Raw genomic sequence first — 14858 nt, 5'->3', positions numbered from 1 at the left:
AACAATAGCAAGAGTACCAATATTTTTTTCATTTTCAAAAAATAATTGAATTTTTTTTCAAAAAATAAAAAATGTTGTTGATAATCCTTATATACATGTCTGATTACTACTACTCTTACTACTACTCGTTCCGGTTTTCCCCACTTTTTTTTGTTTTTGTCCAAAGTTTGATCTCTCGTACACCATGTTTAAGGAATTCGGATGGCGCATGTGCGGTTTTAGAAATTTCGAAAAAATCTTAAAATTTAAAAGAATTTGAACTATATTTGACTGGTAAACATAAGGAAATACCAATGTTTGGTGTAGAAAGGCGTGTTATGGATTTTCGAAAATTTTCAAAAATTTTCGAAACGCAAAAACTCCCAAATTTAGTTGTAATTCGATTAGATTTAGTTTAAACAAATTTAAAATACAAAAAAATCATGCCTATTTTTAAAATTTCGATATTTTTCGAAAATTGGTCCAAAAATAGGTCTGAAATCTAAATTTTCAAAAGTATGGCACGATTATACTCATTCGAATTGTCTTGACGTGCTGAATTGAAAAATATAGTTCAAATTGAGATTAGAGCGAGATTGGATGACTAATGACAGTTTCAGATGAACTCTGAAATTCGAGAATTTTCTAAATTTCTTCGAAAAAAAATAGTTTGGAGTAATTTTGAAAATATAGTTTAAATGGAGTTTAGAGAAACATTGAGTCTGAAATTTTTAGAATAGAAGAGTTTTTTTTACCAAATGAATAAATATTTCAATAAATTTTATTATATTAACACTAATCTTATCATTTGATCAAAATTGGAAATAATTATACCAGTCTGGCGCACCTTTGACGCATTTATCAACTCTTAGTCTCTCCTAATTCAATTCGACTAACTTTTTGCACCTACTTCCTCCTAAAAATGTTTTTTTTAAAAAATTTCCTTATTTATTTACTCATGTTTATCACCAGACCATCCTATTCTTTTGTTCCAACTTGTCAAACAAGTGGTCGACCAAATTTCAGACCGCCGACCAAAAACTGGTCTCATAGTGATTTGTAGTAAGGGAACACAACATATATAAAGATTAGTTAATTTGACACTGTTTTTGATTTCTGGAAAATGAATTTTTTGCTCATTTTCCCATTTTTATTCGGTTTGACCATTGAAGTCTCTGAAAAACCGAAAATCCCAAAAAAATCTGAAAATTCTACCAAGTATGCCGTGGAAATTGTCGAAAACTCGCTGACAGACAATATAACTGAAATTATTGGAAATCCGGAAAACGTCGAGGTTATTGATGGGAATTACAGTGCGAATGAGACGTGAGTTGGGAGAGGTGGTAGACGCGCCAGAGGTGCGCCAGCGGGTCGGAAATATTTTTAGAAGGAAGAAAAAAAGATTCTACATTTTTTGGTGGTAAAATTGTGGAAAAATGTTGAAAATAAAAAAAGTTAGGGATTTTCGAAAATTTTCGAAAAATTTGTGTTTACAAAAGTTACTGTAACATAGTCAGTTTCGCGCGAAATTTGATAAAATTATAATTTTTGAGTTTGCGGTGACGAGAGCTTTCAGAAAAGTATAATCATGACATGGTTTGGAGAACTTTAATTTTTAGACACATGGTGGTCTAATTTTTGAAAAAGTGAAAAATTTTCAAAATATAGTCATGATTATACTCATATGAAAGGTCTTGACACGCTGAATTTAAAAATATAAGTTTCATGAGAATCGGCCCAGAATGCGTGGAGATACTGTACATTTTTCGGAGTTGAAATTCAACTTTTTCGATTTGTTTTGAAAATCTGGAAAACAATGAATTCCAGTTATTCCGGCGAAAATTATATTACATTTTTTAAACCATAATATGAACTATTTATGAATAACAGTTAAAACTCAGTATTGATACGGTTTCATAGAATTACTGTAGTTTAAAGGTGCATCGGGTAGTTAATATTGGATTTTTTTAGAATATAGGCATGATTATACTTTTCTGAAAGCTGGGAACATTCTAAACAAGAAAATATCAATAAAACTTGATTTCGTTGATATCCGAATGACATATGACAGATTTCAAAAAAAAAAAAAGTCAAATTTTTTTCGAATTTCTGCAACTTTCTCTTTTTCTCTTTTTTATTATTTAAAAATTTTAGTATTTTGGTTAAAAATTAAAATAATTAATCTTCATTTTGCATATTCCAGAAGCATTCGCACCGCCCGTCGCTCCTACGGGTTCCGGTCTCGTGGCGGTTACGGTGGCCGAAGTTATTTTGGCGGCCGCGGGTATTACGGTAGACGTGGATACTACGGTGGATGGGGCGGATGGGGAAGACGTCGATACTATTCGTATTACAGTCCGAGTTATTATTATTCGTACTATAGTCCGAGTTACTACGGTAGCTACTATGGTAACTATGGATATTCAAATTGTTATAATTATTACTATGGATGTTATAATTATGGTTATTATAAAGCGAAATAAAGTTTTTTTCAAAATTCAAAAAAATAATTTGAGAATTAATTTTTGAGAATTTTTCAATCTGCTGCAATTTTTTCCTACTAATATAAAATTCGATAAAACTTGCATTACTGGACTCAGCACGTCTTGACGGTTCAGAAAAGTATAATCATGGCAAGGTTTGAAGCAAGATGGGTCCCACCACGAAAACTACCGTAACCCAGACCACTTTCGCGTCGAGACCCAATTTTCTCCAAACCTAGGCATGATTATACTTTTCTGAACCGGTGCAACGAGGTGAGTTCGAAAAACTAAATGATAACAAAAACAGAGTCCAATAGACTGAAATTGAGCATTTTCAGATTTTCGAAATTTTCGAAAATTTTCGAAAATCTCCAACTTTTTTATTTTTCAATATGTTTCCATGAATGTTAGTTTAAAATACGCAGAATCGTTTTAACTTGTCTTTAAAAAAATATATCAAGTGTCTGGCGCACCTTTGGCGCGTTTTTTGATTTTCAGGAGTTATAAAGCAATTTTGATGTAAAAATGTTTATTCAAAAAGGCGTTTTTTCTTAAACTAATAAAATTTTCCAAAATTTCAGAATATTTTTTTTGTCGTATCACCACTGCTGTCCCCATCCTCTTCCATAATTCTCTCCACGTTGTCCCATCTGGCGTCCCCACCGGCCAAAGTTGAATTGTCGTTTCGCGACTCGGCTGGAGTTTTTTATTTTATATAATTATATAATTAAATTATAATTATCAAAAAAAAAACACTCACTGATACTGAATCTCTCCGTATTCCACTTGTGCCACGACCATTCCCAAAATAGTGAGTAAGAACAGGAGTACTGTAGCGAAATTCATTTTGATCTACTTTTTCTAGAATTTCTCGAATTTTCTGTATATATACGCTGCGAGGACAATGCGCCTTTAAAAGTGGAACCATTTCATTGTTATCACTGGTTTTGGCGACTGGTTTCTTTGATAGTACATGGCTGGCGTGTCGTTGGGCGAAAACGCGTCAAAGGTGCGCCAGTCAGACCAGAAAAAATAAAAATTCCGAAAATTTTGTTATATCAAGAAAAAAACCTTTGAATAAACATTTTCACATCCCAAATTGATTTGTAACTCTTGAACAACGAAAAACGCGGCAAAGGTGCGCCAGACAAATAATATAATTTTTTAGACGAGTTAAAACAATTATGCATGTTTTAAGCTAACAATCATGAAAAAATATTGAAAAATAAAAAAGTTATGGATTTTCGAAAAATTTCGAAAATTTCGTTTTGAAAAAATTTCAGTCAATTAGACTCCGTTTTCAATTTCAGTACTTTTATTGAATTCAGCACGTTTTGACGATTCAAAAAAGTATAATCATGCCTAGGTTTGTCGAAAATTAGGTCTTGGCACGAAAATGGTCTGGGTTACTGTAGTTTTCGCGTCGGGACCCAACTTGCTTTAAATATTGTCATGATTATACTTTTTTGAACCGTCCTAACGTGCTGAATTCAATAAAAGTATTAAAATTGAAAAATTGAAAAATTTTGAGATTTTCGAAAAATTTCGAAAATCCACAACTTTTTTATTTCTTGATATTTTCTTATAAAGCCTAAAATGTGCAAAATCGTTAGAACTAAAAAAATTTTTAAAAAAAACAATTTATTCATTTTCCTGGCGTGCCTTCGGCGCGTATTTTTGATGAAATTTTTTTTTCTGATTTTTCAAATTTTTTTTCCGAAACTTTCAAAAATCCATAACTTTTTTATTTTTTGTTTTTTTTCTTAAAACTATTTTTCTAGCAGATATATAAATTCTCTGGAAATCCTATAAAAATTCAAGCTAGCTGGCGTACCATTTCCGCGTTTTCTATGATCGCTTTTTTTATTTGAAAAATTTTTTATTTCGAATTTTGACCACTCCAAACTACACTAACCCATATCATCATTTTGTCTAATTATGTGTGTTTCTCTGTTCCCATGTTTTGATCTACCAACCGAAAAAAAACCAGTTCCCCTCCCAGCCGATATCACGGCAGACGCCTAATTTAATGTTCTGATTTCTGTCCTTTTTCGATTTTCTCGATGTCTATCCCACCGAAATTTGAATTTGACGAACAATGAGTGGTCTACTATGCAAAATTAGTTTTTTAAGACGAAAAATCACGTCATTTCGGCCTAAAAACGGTCGATCTGGGTAATCCACGTGCGTCGGGAGGCGGTGTTTGGCGAAAAATACGAAAAATACGAAAATTTGATTCCGAAATCTGGTTTTCTCGAGTATAAATTTGCCGGGATCCACTAATTACCCAATTAAGTTTTTTAATTTCAAAAAATGCGTCTTCTATTGGCTATCGGGTGTCTTGCGTTGCTGCTGGCTACCGTACTCTCGGCGCCTAGTGGCAAAGAGCATACTGTAAGCGAGTGGGCTCCGGAGCACGGACCGTTTGGTGTGGAAAAGGATGGTGTGGTGGAAGTTGATGGGTGAGTTGGAATACTTTGTGATTTTCAAAAAAATTGAAAAAAAAATTCCAAAATTTTTTTGGCTGAAAAAATCTGAAAATCCGAAATAACAGCATTTTTCTAAAAATCGAACACTACTCTCACACTCAGCTCGCCGAGAGCTTTCAAAAAAGTATAGTCAAGCCTATATTCTGAAAATTTTGAATTTCGAGGTGAGAGAAGCAGAGTGTCTGGTATCTCTGCGCTCTAGCCAATCTCATTAAAACTACCGTAACTCGGTCAAATTTGCGCCAAATTCAAGAATAATTATATTTTTGAAATCACCGTTTCAAGGGCTTTCAGATGAGTATACTCATGACAAATCTGATTTTTTGAAAATTTTTTGATTTTTTTGGTTCCCGCCACAATTTTAAAGGCGCGTACTCCCTTTAGCTTTAATTTTTGCTCTAAATTAATAAAATTAACATTTCCGGAATCATGAAAATAATAGCTTTCGAATGAGTATAATCATGATATACTTTGGAAAATTTTTTAAAGTTTTGTGATTTCAAGATTTTGGGTCTCGCCACGACTTTAAAGGTACGATAATAACTTTTTGTTAATACTGTTTGAAACTACTTTTTAACAGTAGCTTAGCATAAATCAAGCACTTTATTAAAAAAAACCAAAAAAAAACACTCTAAATTCCAAAAGATACAGAACTTCGAAAAATTTCGAAAAAATTTCACAACAAAAACAGTCATATCTCATGAAATTGTGCTCTATTCTCACTGAAGTTTATATTTTCAGATTCAGCAAGATAAGACGGTTTGAATGAGTATAATCATGCCTATATTTGGAAATTTTTGAAAATTTTCAAAAAATGCAACTTTAAAGGCGCATACAGTAGGCTAAAAATCAAAATGCTCCAAGATAGACCATGATTATACTCATTTGAAAGGTCTTGACGTGCTGATTCTAAAAATATTAAATTCAAAATTCTCAGATTACATCCGAATGGGTTACGGTTGATTTTGTAATTTAAGATTTTCGAAAATTTTCGAATTTCACTTTTTCTGAAAGATTTTTGCAAGAAATAACATAATTTCTTTCAGACCCGACCACTCTCGCTCAAAACGATGGGGCGGCTGGGGATGGGGCCGTCCGTATGGAATGGGATGGGGCCGCCCATGGGGATGGCGTCGTCCGTGGGGCGGTGGATGGGGAGGATACGGTGGATACGGTGGATATGGATGGGGACGTTAAGCCCTTTGATTATGATAATATGAAATGTGAAATTGTGTTTTCAAAATATTTTTGTTGTATCAACATGTCTTATACTGATAAATTGCCTACATTTGCAAAGGTACAGATTTTCGAAAATTTTCGAAAACTAAAAGTACCGTAACCCGGTAATTATTGCTCGAATTTAGTTTTCTGCTGTCTGATATTATTTACACAGATAATTTCAAAAATTCCACGTGTTTTGACACCAAAACCATCAAAATCCAACAAAAATTCACAAAGTTACAGATTTTCGAAAATCCAGAGCTCACCAAAACTACTGTAACTCGTTAAATTTGCTCTGTACTGTTTTTCAACTTAATTTTTGAACTCAGCACGTCAACACCTTTCAAATGAGTATAATCGTGCCTAGTTTTGCAGCATTTTGATTTTCAGCCTACTGTATGCGCCTTTAGAGTCGTAATTTTTGAAAATGTTCAAATATAGTCATGATTATACTTTCCTGAAAGCTGGTGACTTGCTGATCCTAAAAATACAATTTTTATAAAGCTTGTGTCAATAACACCGGGGTTACGGTAGAAATTGTGCTCATGATTTTTCGAATTTTTCGAAAATCTGTAACTTTTTAATTTTTTTAAACATTTTTCCAATGATTCTAACTGAAAAACTTGGAAGATATTATAATGTTATTTTTAGCCAATTAAAACAGGTAATTATCTTGTAATTATGCCCTGTAATTCGTAATCGAGCATCCCCAAACCCAGCGCATACACATTCGAATCAAGCGGGACGATCCGTAGAATCCATAACCATAGCCATATCCATAACCGTAACTTGGATAGTAGTAATATTGACGGGCGACACGAGATGTTCTGAAAATTAAAAAAAATACTATTAAAAAATTTTTTTTGAAATTTTTTTTTTCGAATTTTTTCGAAAATCCATAACTTTTTTAATTTTCTATATTTTTTGAAATTTTTACATGAAAACATGCAAATTGTCTTCTTCATTCCAACAAACATAATTCCGACTAGCTGGTGCACCTTGGGCGCGTTTCCATATCCCATATACAGTAACCAACTCAATTCTTCGGCAGCAATGTGGGTTTTCCGGGAAAAAAGAGTGTTAACTATAAATTCAGCAAAAATTGGTAAAATTTCGGACATTTTCAGCCAAAAATCAACAGAAAATGTTGAAAATGAAAAAAGTTACGAGGTTTTGAAAAAAAGTTTGAAAATCGAAAAAATTTTAAAATTCGAATTTTTTCGAAAATCCATAACTTTTTATATTTTTTATATTTTTCCAAATTTTAAACACAAAAACTTGTAGAATGTCTTCTTCTTCCTCATAAAACTATTTCTGACTAGCTGGCGCACCTTTGGCGCGTCCTTCGAAGCTAGAAACTCACTTCTCACTTCCTCCACCGTACTTCCCATCAATAACCTCTGCATCTTTTGGATTTCCAGAAATGTCAGTTATTTTGTCTGTCGCTGGGTTTTCAACAATTTCAGTAGCATAGGAAATTTCAGATTTTTTGGGATTTCCAGAATTTTTATTTTCAGATTCTTCAATTGGGAATCCATAGGAACTTAGGAATAGTAGAAGTAGGAAAAATAATATTTTTTTCATTTTTGCAATCAAAAAACTATTTTTTTAATATGTGAATGTTCTCTTATATACAGTGTGATAACTATGTACTACTACTCACTACAACACGTGGTCTTGCACTGTTTAGGGAATTCGAAGGAATTTTTCAACAAAAAAAAATAGAATAGAGACCGGATAAACAATAGTGATAAGAATGTTTTGGGAGCAAAAATCTGCAATTTTTTTCCTGAAACGAACTTATGAAAAAAAGCTATAAAAATGAAATTCAAAAAAACGGGATGAATTAGAGATTTTCGAAAATTTTCGAACACGATTTCTACCGTAACCCCGGTATTATTAACACAAGCTTTATAAAATTCATATGTTTAGAATCAGCGAGTCACCAGCTTTCAAAAGTATAAAATGCCTATATTTAAATATTTTCAAAAGTTACGACTTTAAAGGCGAATACAGTAGGCTGAAAATCAAAATGCTTCAAGATAGGTTATGATTATACTCATATGAAAGGTCTTGACGTGCTGAATTTGAAAATTTAGTTGGAAAAAAGTTCAGAGCAAAATTTAACGAGTTACGGTAGTTTTACGTATAAACTCTTCAAACCAAGATATTCAGAATCTGCGCGTTTTCAGCTTTCATTTGACTATAATCATTCCTATATTCTGAAAATTTTGAATTGTTTAGGCGGTTAGAGTCGCTGACTCCAACTACAGTATCCTCCTCACCATGAAAACTACCATACCCTTATGGATTATTGGCATTTTTCAATAAAAACCACGCGTTTTTTTATTCCCACAAAGTTTCTATTCGTAAGAAACACGAAAAACCGGTCGTACCTTCTGACCGATAATCGATAGGACGCAGACGATCAGAGAAAATAGCATTACACAATTTCCTTTGTGTCTTTAGAAAACAAATAGTAACAGACTAAAACTTCTTTTTTTTCGAAAATAAAAATGAAAATAATTTTTTCTTTCATATTCCTATTATTTCTGTTTAGTTGTCATGTGAATGCTGCCAGGTGAGTATTTTATTGATTTTTTATTAATTTTTAATCTTTTTTTCACAGAAAATTCGACCCAAACCGTCCAACCATGTCAAATCAGGGACAACGAATGACACTGAACAATCAGCAGAGAAGAATCAATGAGGAAGTGGTGAATAGTCAGAGGAATACGGAGTTTTTGATAATTCATTGATTTTTTGTCTTTTGGAATAAATTTTTGCAAATTTTCAATTGAAGATGTAGTGAAAATGCTGAAAAACAAGCCTGCAGAAATTTTAGAATCAGAAAAAAAAATTATGTTTCATTTCTTCAAAAAATAATTGAAAAAATGTAAAAATTGAAAAAGTGACAGAATTTCGAAAATCTGATATTCTTAGATCAGCGATATCTCGGTCAGTTGTGAGCCTAAGTATATGAAGTTTATACTTTTACATTTAGTTTGTTTAGACCTTTCAAATAAACATAATAATGGCTGTATTTGAATTTTTTGAAATTTGGTCCAAAAATAGGTTTGAAATTTTTTTTTTTTGAAAAACTGAATATTCAGAAGTATGACATAATTATATTTATTCGAAAGATCTTGACGTGCTGATTTTCAAAATATGGTTTTTTTTTAATGTTTCAAACAAAACTGAGTGAAATATATGGTTTTCAAGCGAATCTGGTATTTCTAGAATTTTCAAATTTTTTCGAAATTCCATAAATTTTTTGATTTTTAAAAAGTTTGACTCAATTTTCCAAAATATCCTATCTATCTCTTCCCAATTCCTCAAACACGCACTAATCTTCTGATTTTCTTTTTTCTTCCCTATCAGAGATCAAATTTAGTCTAATGACGGCAGGGAGGTGGGGTAAACAGGTCTTCTACAAAAAACATGGAGGTAGGTAGGTCAGTGTTTGACCAACAGGCGAAAATTGGTTAAATTTGGTGTTTAGAAATAAAAATAGTATAGGGATTGTAAAACTTTGAAAAAAATTGAAAAAATTGAGTCAAACTTCAATTTTTGAGAAGTTTTTTTGAAAAACGTTAAAATTCTGAAAATTCAAACGCGCCAAAGTCACGCCAGACATGTCCAATCTCTCTGAAACCTAATTTTTTGAATGTAGCTCGTTGAGACCTTTCAAATGAGTATAATCATGACTATATTTGGAAATTTTTGAAAATTCCGTCTTTAAAGGCGCATACAGTAGTCTGAAAATCAAAATGCTCCAAAATAGGTCATGATTATACTCATATGAAAGGCCTTGACGTACTGAATATGAAAATTTGCTTTAAAAATTGTCTGAGGCAAAATTTAACAAGTTACGGTAGTTTTGGTGATTTTTGGATTTTCGAAAATTTTCGAAAATCTGTAACTTTGGGAATTTGTTGGATTTTGATGGTTTAAATGTCAAAATACGTGAAGTTAAATGTTTTATTTGTAAAAATACTAAAATTCAAAAATATTAACAATAGAGCAAAAAAAATTTCAGACAAAAAAACAATTATCTCCCCCATCCCCATCTGCGTCCCCATCCACCACGTCGTCCCCATCCACCGTATCCACCGTATCCACCGTAACCACCGTATCCACCGTACCCACGTCCATAGCCACCGTATCCTCCGTAACCACCGTATCCTCCATAGCCACCGTAGCCACCGTAACCACCGTAACCACCGTATCCTCCATATCCACCATATCCACCATATCCACCGTATCCGCCATAGTATCCATAGCGTTTTTCACGTTTTTTGCTGAAAAATTTTTAAAATTTTTAAAAAAATTGGATCCTGGATCCAAATTTTTTCATGATCCGGGTTACTGTACCTACCCGTTATTTTTCCAGATTCCTGCGTTGGCATGACCGAAATTTTGATCTACAGCCGTCGATTCCACGTGTTTCGTCGGATGGACTCCGACAGCCTCAGCCAGTACAAGAAATGCCAAAAATAAAAGTATTGATCGCATTTTTTTTGTGATCTACATTTTTTTTGATCTATTTTATATCAATAAAATTGGAAAATGGATTTGGGGAATACAACTATTAGTTCCTTATTTTCACTATGATCCTCGTAATTCGTCAAATTTCTCATTTCTTTAAAAAGTACAAACTTTGATTTGGGGAATACCTAAAATTATGAGTCATCACTAGAAAACTGGTGGTATTGGGTTACGGTAGCTGCAGAGTCTTTTGAAAATAATATTTTTGGAATCAGCAAGCCAAAAGCTTTCAAATGAGTATAATCATGACTAGGTTTAGAGGATTTTGAAAATTTTTGAAAATTCCGACTTTAAAGGCGCATACTGTAGGCTGAAAATCAAAATGCTCCAAAATAGGTCATGATTATACTCATATGAAAGGTCTCGACGTGCTTAATTTGAAAGTTTGCTTTACAAATTGTCTGGGGCAAAATGTAACAAGTTAAGGTAGTTTTGGTGATTTTTGGATTTTCATGGGGCGACCGCCCCGATAAAAAATATTCAAAATTCCAAAAAATCACTACTATTTATGAAAAAAAAATTGACACTATGCAGAACTGACTGAAAACAAGAACTTACGTAATAGAATGTTTTAAATTTTTTATTCCGACCAACTTATTTTCAAAAAGGTGGTCGACCTTTGGCCTAAGGCACCCCTGTCATACCCTGACATGACCGACGCCCGGATGTCATGGCCGAGTAGCCCAGAAAAAAGTGCATATAAGCTGGAATTTTCTCAGAAAATAACCACAATCAACTATTGATGCGTCTTCTCATCGTCCTCGTTGTTGTCTTTGGACTGTTCATCGCCACTTGTCAAAGTTCGGGGGACACTACATACAAATTCTCTATTGCCATGCATTGCCCGAGCAAAGAACTTGGATTATGGAGGGCTACTATTTGGAACATTTATTCTGATTCCACCTATCCTCTAGCAGAAGCTGGAGGAACGACTTCGGACAAGTTTAAATTTATAGAAGTTGAAGGATTTTTAACCAAAAAACCAAATAGTCTAAGGCTTTCCTCATATTCAAATTGTAATTCAGAGCCGGAGTTTCCTGAAGATGTTGGAATCCCAGTTCAATATGATGAAGGGTAATTTTTCATTATATATATTACTTTAATGATAAAATAAAATAATTTCAGACATCACTATGGTTTCCGAGTCTACAATATGGAGAATATAAAGGATTTAACTGATAGTGCGGCTTACGAATATCTGTTTATGATGTATTTGGGAAAAGATTGTTTAATGAACGGTACCAATTGCATTTTTTAAGCTTATTATTTGAAAATTGGAATATTTCAGGGTGTAAGGAGAGCTCTCGTGACTACGTTGCCAAAGGTTGTGACTTTTTCAAAAATGAAGCTTCGCAATGTATGAAAGGATATGATGATGCACTGCCGAAATATTGTCAGAAGGATGGATCATCGGGTAAGTGATAAATTTAAAGTCTAGTTTTACAATGTTCAAATTTTCTTATTTTCAGCTCACTCATTATGTTCTGAATACATTTCCACGACCAGCTCAACAAAGATGATTCTCATTATCGGTGGTGCAGTTGGAGCCATCATCATTCTTGTCCTAGCCATCGCCATTTTCTTCTACTGTAGAAAGAAGAAGAAGAGTAAGCAGAACATGACTGGAACAATGTCTGGATCGGGCACTATCTCGGGAACCACCAAGCAATCAACTGCTACTAACAACTTCAATACTGGAGCACCGACTGGGACACCGACTGGAGCACCAATCCCTACTGGAGCCGAGGCTACTGCAGGAGCACAAAGATATTAGATGTCTCCTTTTACTTGTTCATTTTTTGTAGTTTTTAATTCAAATAAATAACGTTTTTTTGTAATTTTAGTTTTCCTCATTGGCTGGAAATCTCGGTTAGAAAAATCTTGAAATCAAATCCTCATTTTGTCCGCGCTACACTCCTCTCTGGACTTCCCTTTTTTCAATAGAAAAAACAGCGAACATATGCTCCCCTAATTGAAAAAGTTACAGATTTTCGAAAAATTTATCAAAAACCATAAATACTCTCGTAGCTCCATCAGAATTTATCTAAAACTTTCAAAAAGTATTTTTCATGTTTACCGGGCTGAGACCTTTCAAAAGAGTACAATCATGACTACGTTTGGTGCATTTTGACATTTGACCTACCTCTGCGCCTTTAACCCATTTTTTATAAAGGGTTGTTGAAAATAGATAGTATTGAAGTATTAACGTGTAAATTGTTTGATATAAGAAGAGGACATTAAAAAAATTATTTAAAAAAAAGGAAAAAAAGATGATAACCGTGCCACCCGGTCACCGATAGTCTTAGCACGGGCGGTTCTACCCGGCCACTCGGCCAGGACAAATGTCCCTGGCTACTTAAGGAACGTGGATTCTCCCAAAGACAAAAAATCAACAAAAAAAATGCCGGCGCTCCAAAATATCAAAGAAATCGAGTTGGAGAGCAACGAGGACGTCTACGAGCAGTTGTTCATACAGTATCTGGATATTAATTGCGGGATTGAGGGTAAGTAGATCAAACTTTTCAAAAACACTGATTCATAAAATTTCAGACTGCGATACAGTATACAAGGAGCACATTCTGGATGGATGCAGTTTTCGTAAATGGCATGGAGATGATTGTGAGCATGCGGCGAAGAAGGCGATGAAGAAGTATTGCAAGGGAGGTGCGGCGAACAGTGAGTTTGGGGGGTTTCCAGGGAAAAAACCTTTGTTTTCAATGGAAAAATGTACGAAAAAACCAAATTCGGGGCTTAAAACCACATTTTTTTGCGTTTTTTTTAAATTAAAAATGACAGAAACCGGGTGAAATTGACTTGAAATGCGGAAAATCCGAGTTTTACTGAAAATCGAGTTTAAATTTGTTGACTTAAACGAAAATTGGTCAAAATTTGATATCTAGAAACAAAAGGTAGTTCAAAGAATGTAAATAGTCGGCAAAAAATTTGGTTGAACTATGATTTTTGCGAAAAACGTTGAAATTTTGAAAACTCCAACGCGCTAAAGTCGCGCCATTTTGAATTTCTCTCGTGAAGACCTTTCAAATGAGTATAATTATGACTATTTTTTAAAGTATTCAAAAGTTTTCGAAAATTCCGACTTTAAAGGCGCATACAGTAGGCTGAAAATTAAAATGATCCAAAATAGGTCATGATTATACTCATATGAAAGGTCTTGACGTGCTGAATCTAAAAAATTAATTTTGAAATAGTCCAGAGCAAAATTTAAAGTGTTACGGTCGTTTCGGTGATTTTTGGATTTTCGAAAATTTTCGAAAATCTGTAACTTTGTGAATTTCCAGTGGATTTTGATGATTTTAGAGTCAAAATACGTGGAATTAAATGTTTTATTTGTAAAAATAATAAAATTCAAAAACATCAATAAGAGAGCAAAAAAAGTTTGAGAAAAACAAAAACCCATCTCCATCTGTCTCCCCATCCACCGTAACTACCGTAACCACCGTAACCACCATAGCCACGCCCCCAATCACCGTAGCCCCGTCCATAGCCACCGTAGCCACCGTATCCTCTATGACCTCTATGATCAATTGAAAATTTGATTGCAAAATTAGAGAATTATGGTCCGAATTTTCAGAACCAACCATCTGCGAGGAATTCGGTGGTGCATCGTCGCCCAACAACTCTACCGACACGGGAGCTGAAACAACAACCACTGCCGCGTCTTCAAACGGTGTTCTAGTGGCTGTACTGATTTTTGGTGTCATTTTCATCTGCATCTCCGGTGCAATCTTCTTTTACTGTCGTAAGAAGAAAAAGAACGCCAAGAAAAATGATATGGAATCGGGATCTGCGGCGAGCAATTCTCAAATGACACCAAAATCCACGAATAAGAAGACAACTGTTGCCACCACCGGAAAGAGCGCAACGACCAAGCCGGGTACTACTGTAGCCACTAAGACTACTGTAACCAAACCGAAGAATGAGAAAAAGAAGAAGGCGAAGAAGGGAGGCGCAACCAGTTCTACTGGGTATTAATTCCAAAACATTTTCCTACTCGTTAATTAAAAAACATATGATAATAATTACTCGGTTTTAATACTTATTATGTGTACTGATAAAGTTTTGATTATGAATTCCAAGAAATTCTAGGCCTTAATTAATCGACTGTAACTTGTCAGGG

General features: G+C 33.9%; 6 protein-coding genes across 6 annotated transcripts; 4 read left to right on the top strand and 2 right to left on the bottom strand.

Moving 5' to 3' along the window:
- Positions 1-1102: 1102 nt before the first annotated feature.
- Positions 1103-2462, top strand: GCK72_011526 (uncharacterized protein; the record flags this gene model as incomplete). Its single annotated transcript, XM_053728514.1, has 2 exons — positions 1103-1305; positions 2183-2462. 2 exons carry the CDS (start codon positions 1103-1105, stop codon positions 2460-2462), a joined length of 483 nt encoding a protein of 160 aa, XP_053588091.1.
- Positions 2463-4775: 2313 nt separating this feature from the next.
- Positions 4776-6148, top strand: GCK72_011525 (uncharacterized protein; the record flags this gene model as incomplete). The annotated part of the gene is made up of 2 exons (XM_003103926.2): positions 4776-4924; positions 5998-6148. The coding sequence occupies 2 exons, from the start codon at positions 4776-4778 to the stop codon at positions 6146-6148; spliced, it is 300 nt and encodes a 99-aa protein (XP_003103974.2).
- Positions 6149-6851: 703 nt separating this feature from the next.
- Positions 6852-7756, bottom strand: GCK72_011524 (uncharacterized protein; the record flags this gene model as incomplete). Its single annotated transcript, XM_003103958.2, has 2 exons — positions 6852-6999; positions 7536-7756. The coding sequence occupies 2 exons, from the start codon at positions 7754-7756 to the stop codon at positions 6852-6854; spliced, it is 369 nt and encodes a 122-aa protein (XP_003104006.2).
- Positions 7757-10223: 2467 nt separating this feature from the next.
- On the bottom strand, positions 10224-10687 carry GCK72_011523 (uncharacterized protein; the record flags this gene model as incomplete). The annotated part of the gene is made up of 2 exons (XM_003103930.2): positions 10224-10473; positions 10551-10687. The coding sequence occupies 2 exons, from the start codon at positions 10685-10687 to the stop codon at positions 10224-10226; spliced, it is 387 nt and encodes a 128-aa protein (XP_003103978.2).
- A 775-nt stretch (positions 10688-11462) lies between these two features.
- GCK72_011522 (uncharacterized protein) lies at positions 11463-12494 on the top strand (the record flags this gene model as incomplete). The annotated part of the gene is made up of 4 exons (XM_003103887.2): positions 11463-11794; positions 11846-11958; positions 12009-12134; positions 12190-12494. 4 exons carry the CDS (start codon positions 11463-11465, stop codon positions 12492-12494), a joined length of 876 nt encoding a protein of 291 aa, XP_003103935.2.
- Positions 12495-13121: 627 nt separating this feature from the next.
- GCK72_011521 (uncharacterized protein) lies at positions 13122-14713 on the top strand (the record flags this gene model as incomplete). Its single annotated transcript, XM_053728513.1, has 3 exons — positions 13122-13224; positions 13271-13396; positions 14313-14713. The coding sequence occupies 3 exons, from the start codon at positions 13122-13124 to the stop codon at positions 14711-14713; spliced, it is 630 nt and encodes a 209-aa protein (XP_053588090.1).
- Positions 14714-14858: the final 145 nt, after the last annotated feature.

Source organism: Caenorhabditis remanei, chromosome III (assembly GCF_010183535.1).
Source record: "Caenorhabditis remanei strain PX506 chromosome III, whole genome shotgun sequence".
Lineage (NCBI taxonomy): Eukaryota > Metazoa > Nematoda > Chromadorea > Rhabditida > Rhabditidae > Caenorhabditis > Caenorhabditis remanei.
This window is presented reverse-complemented; position numbering and strand designations above follow the sequence as displayed.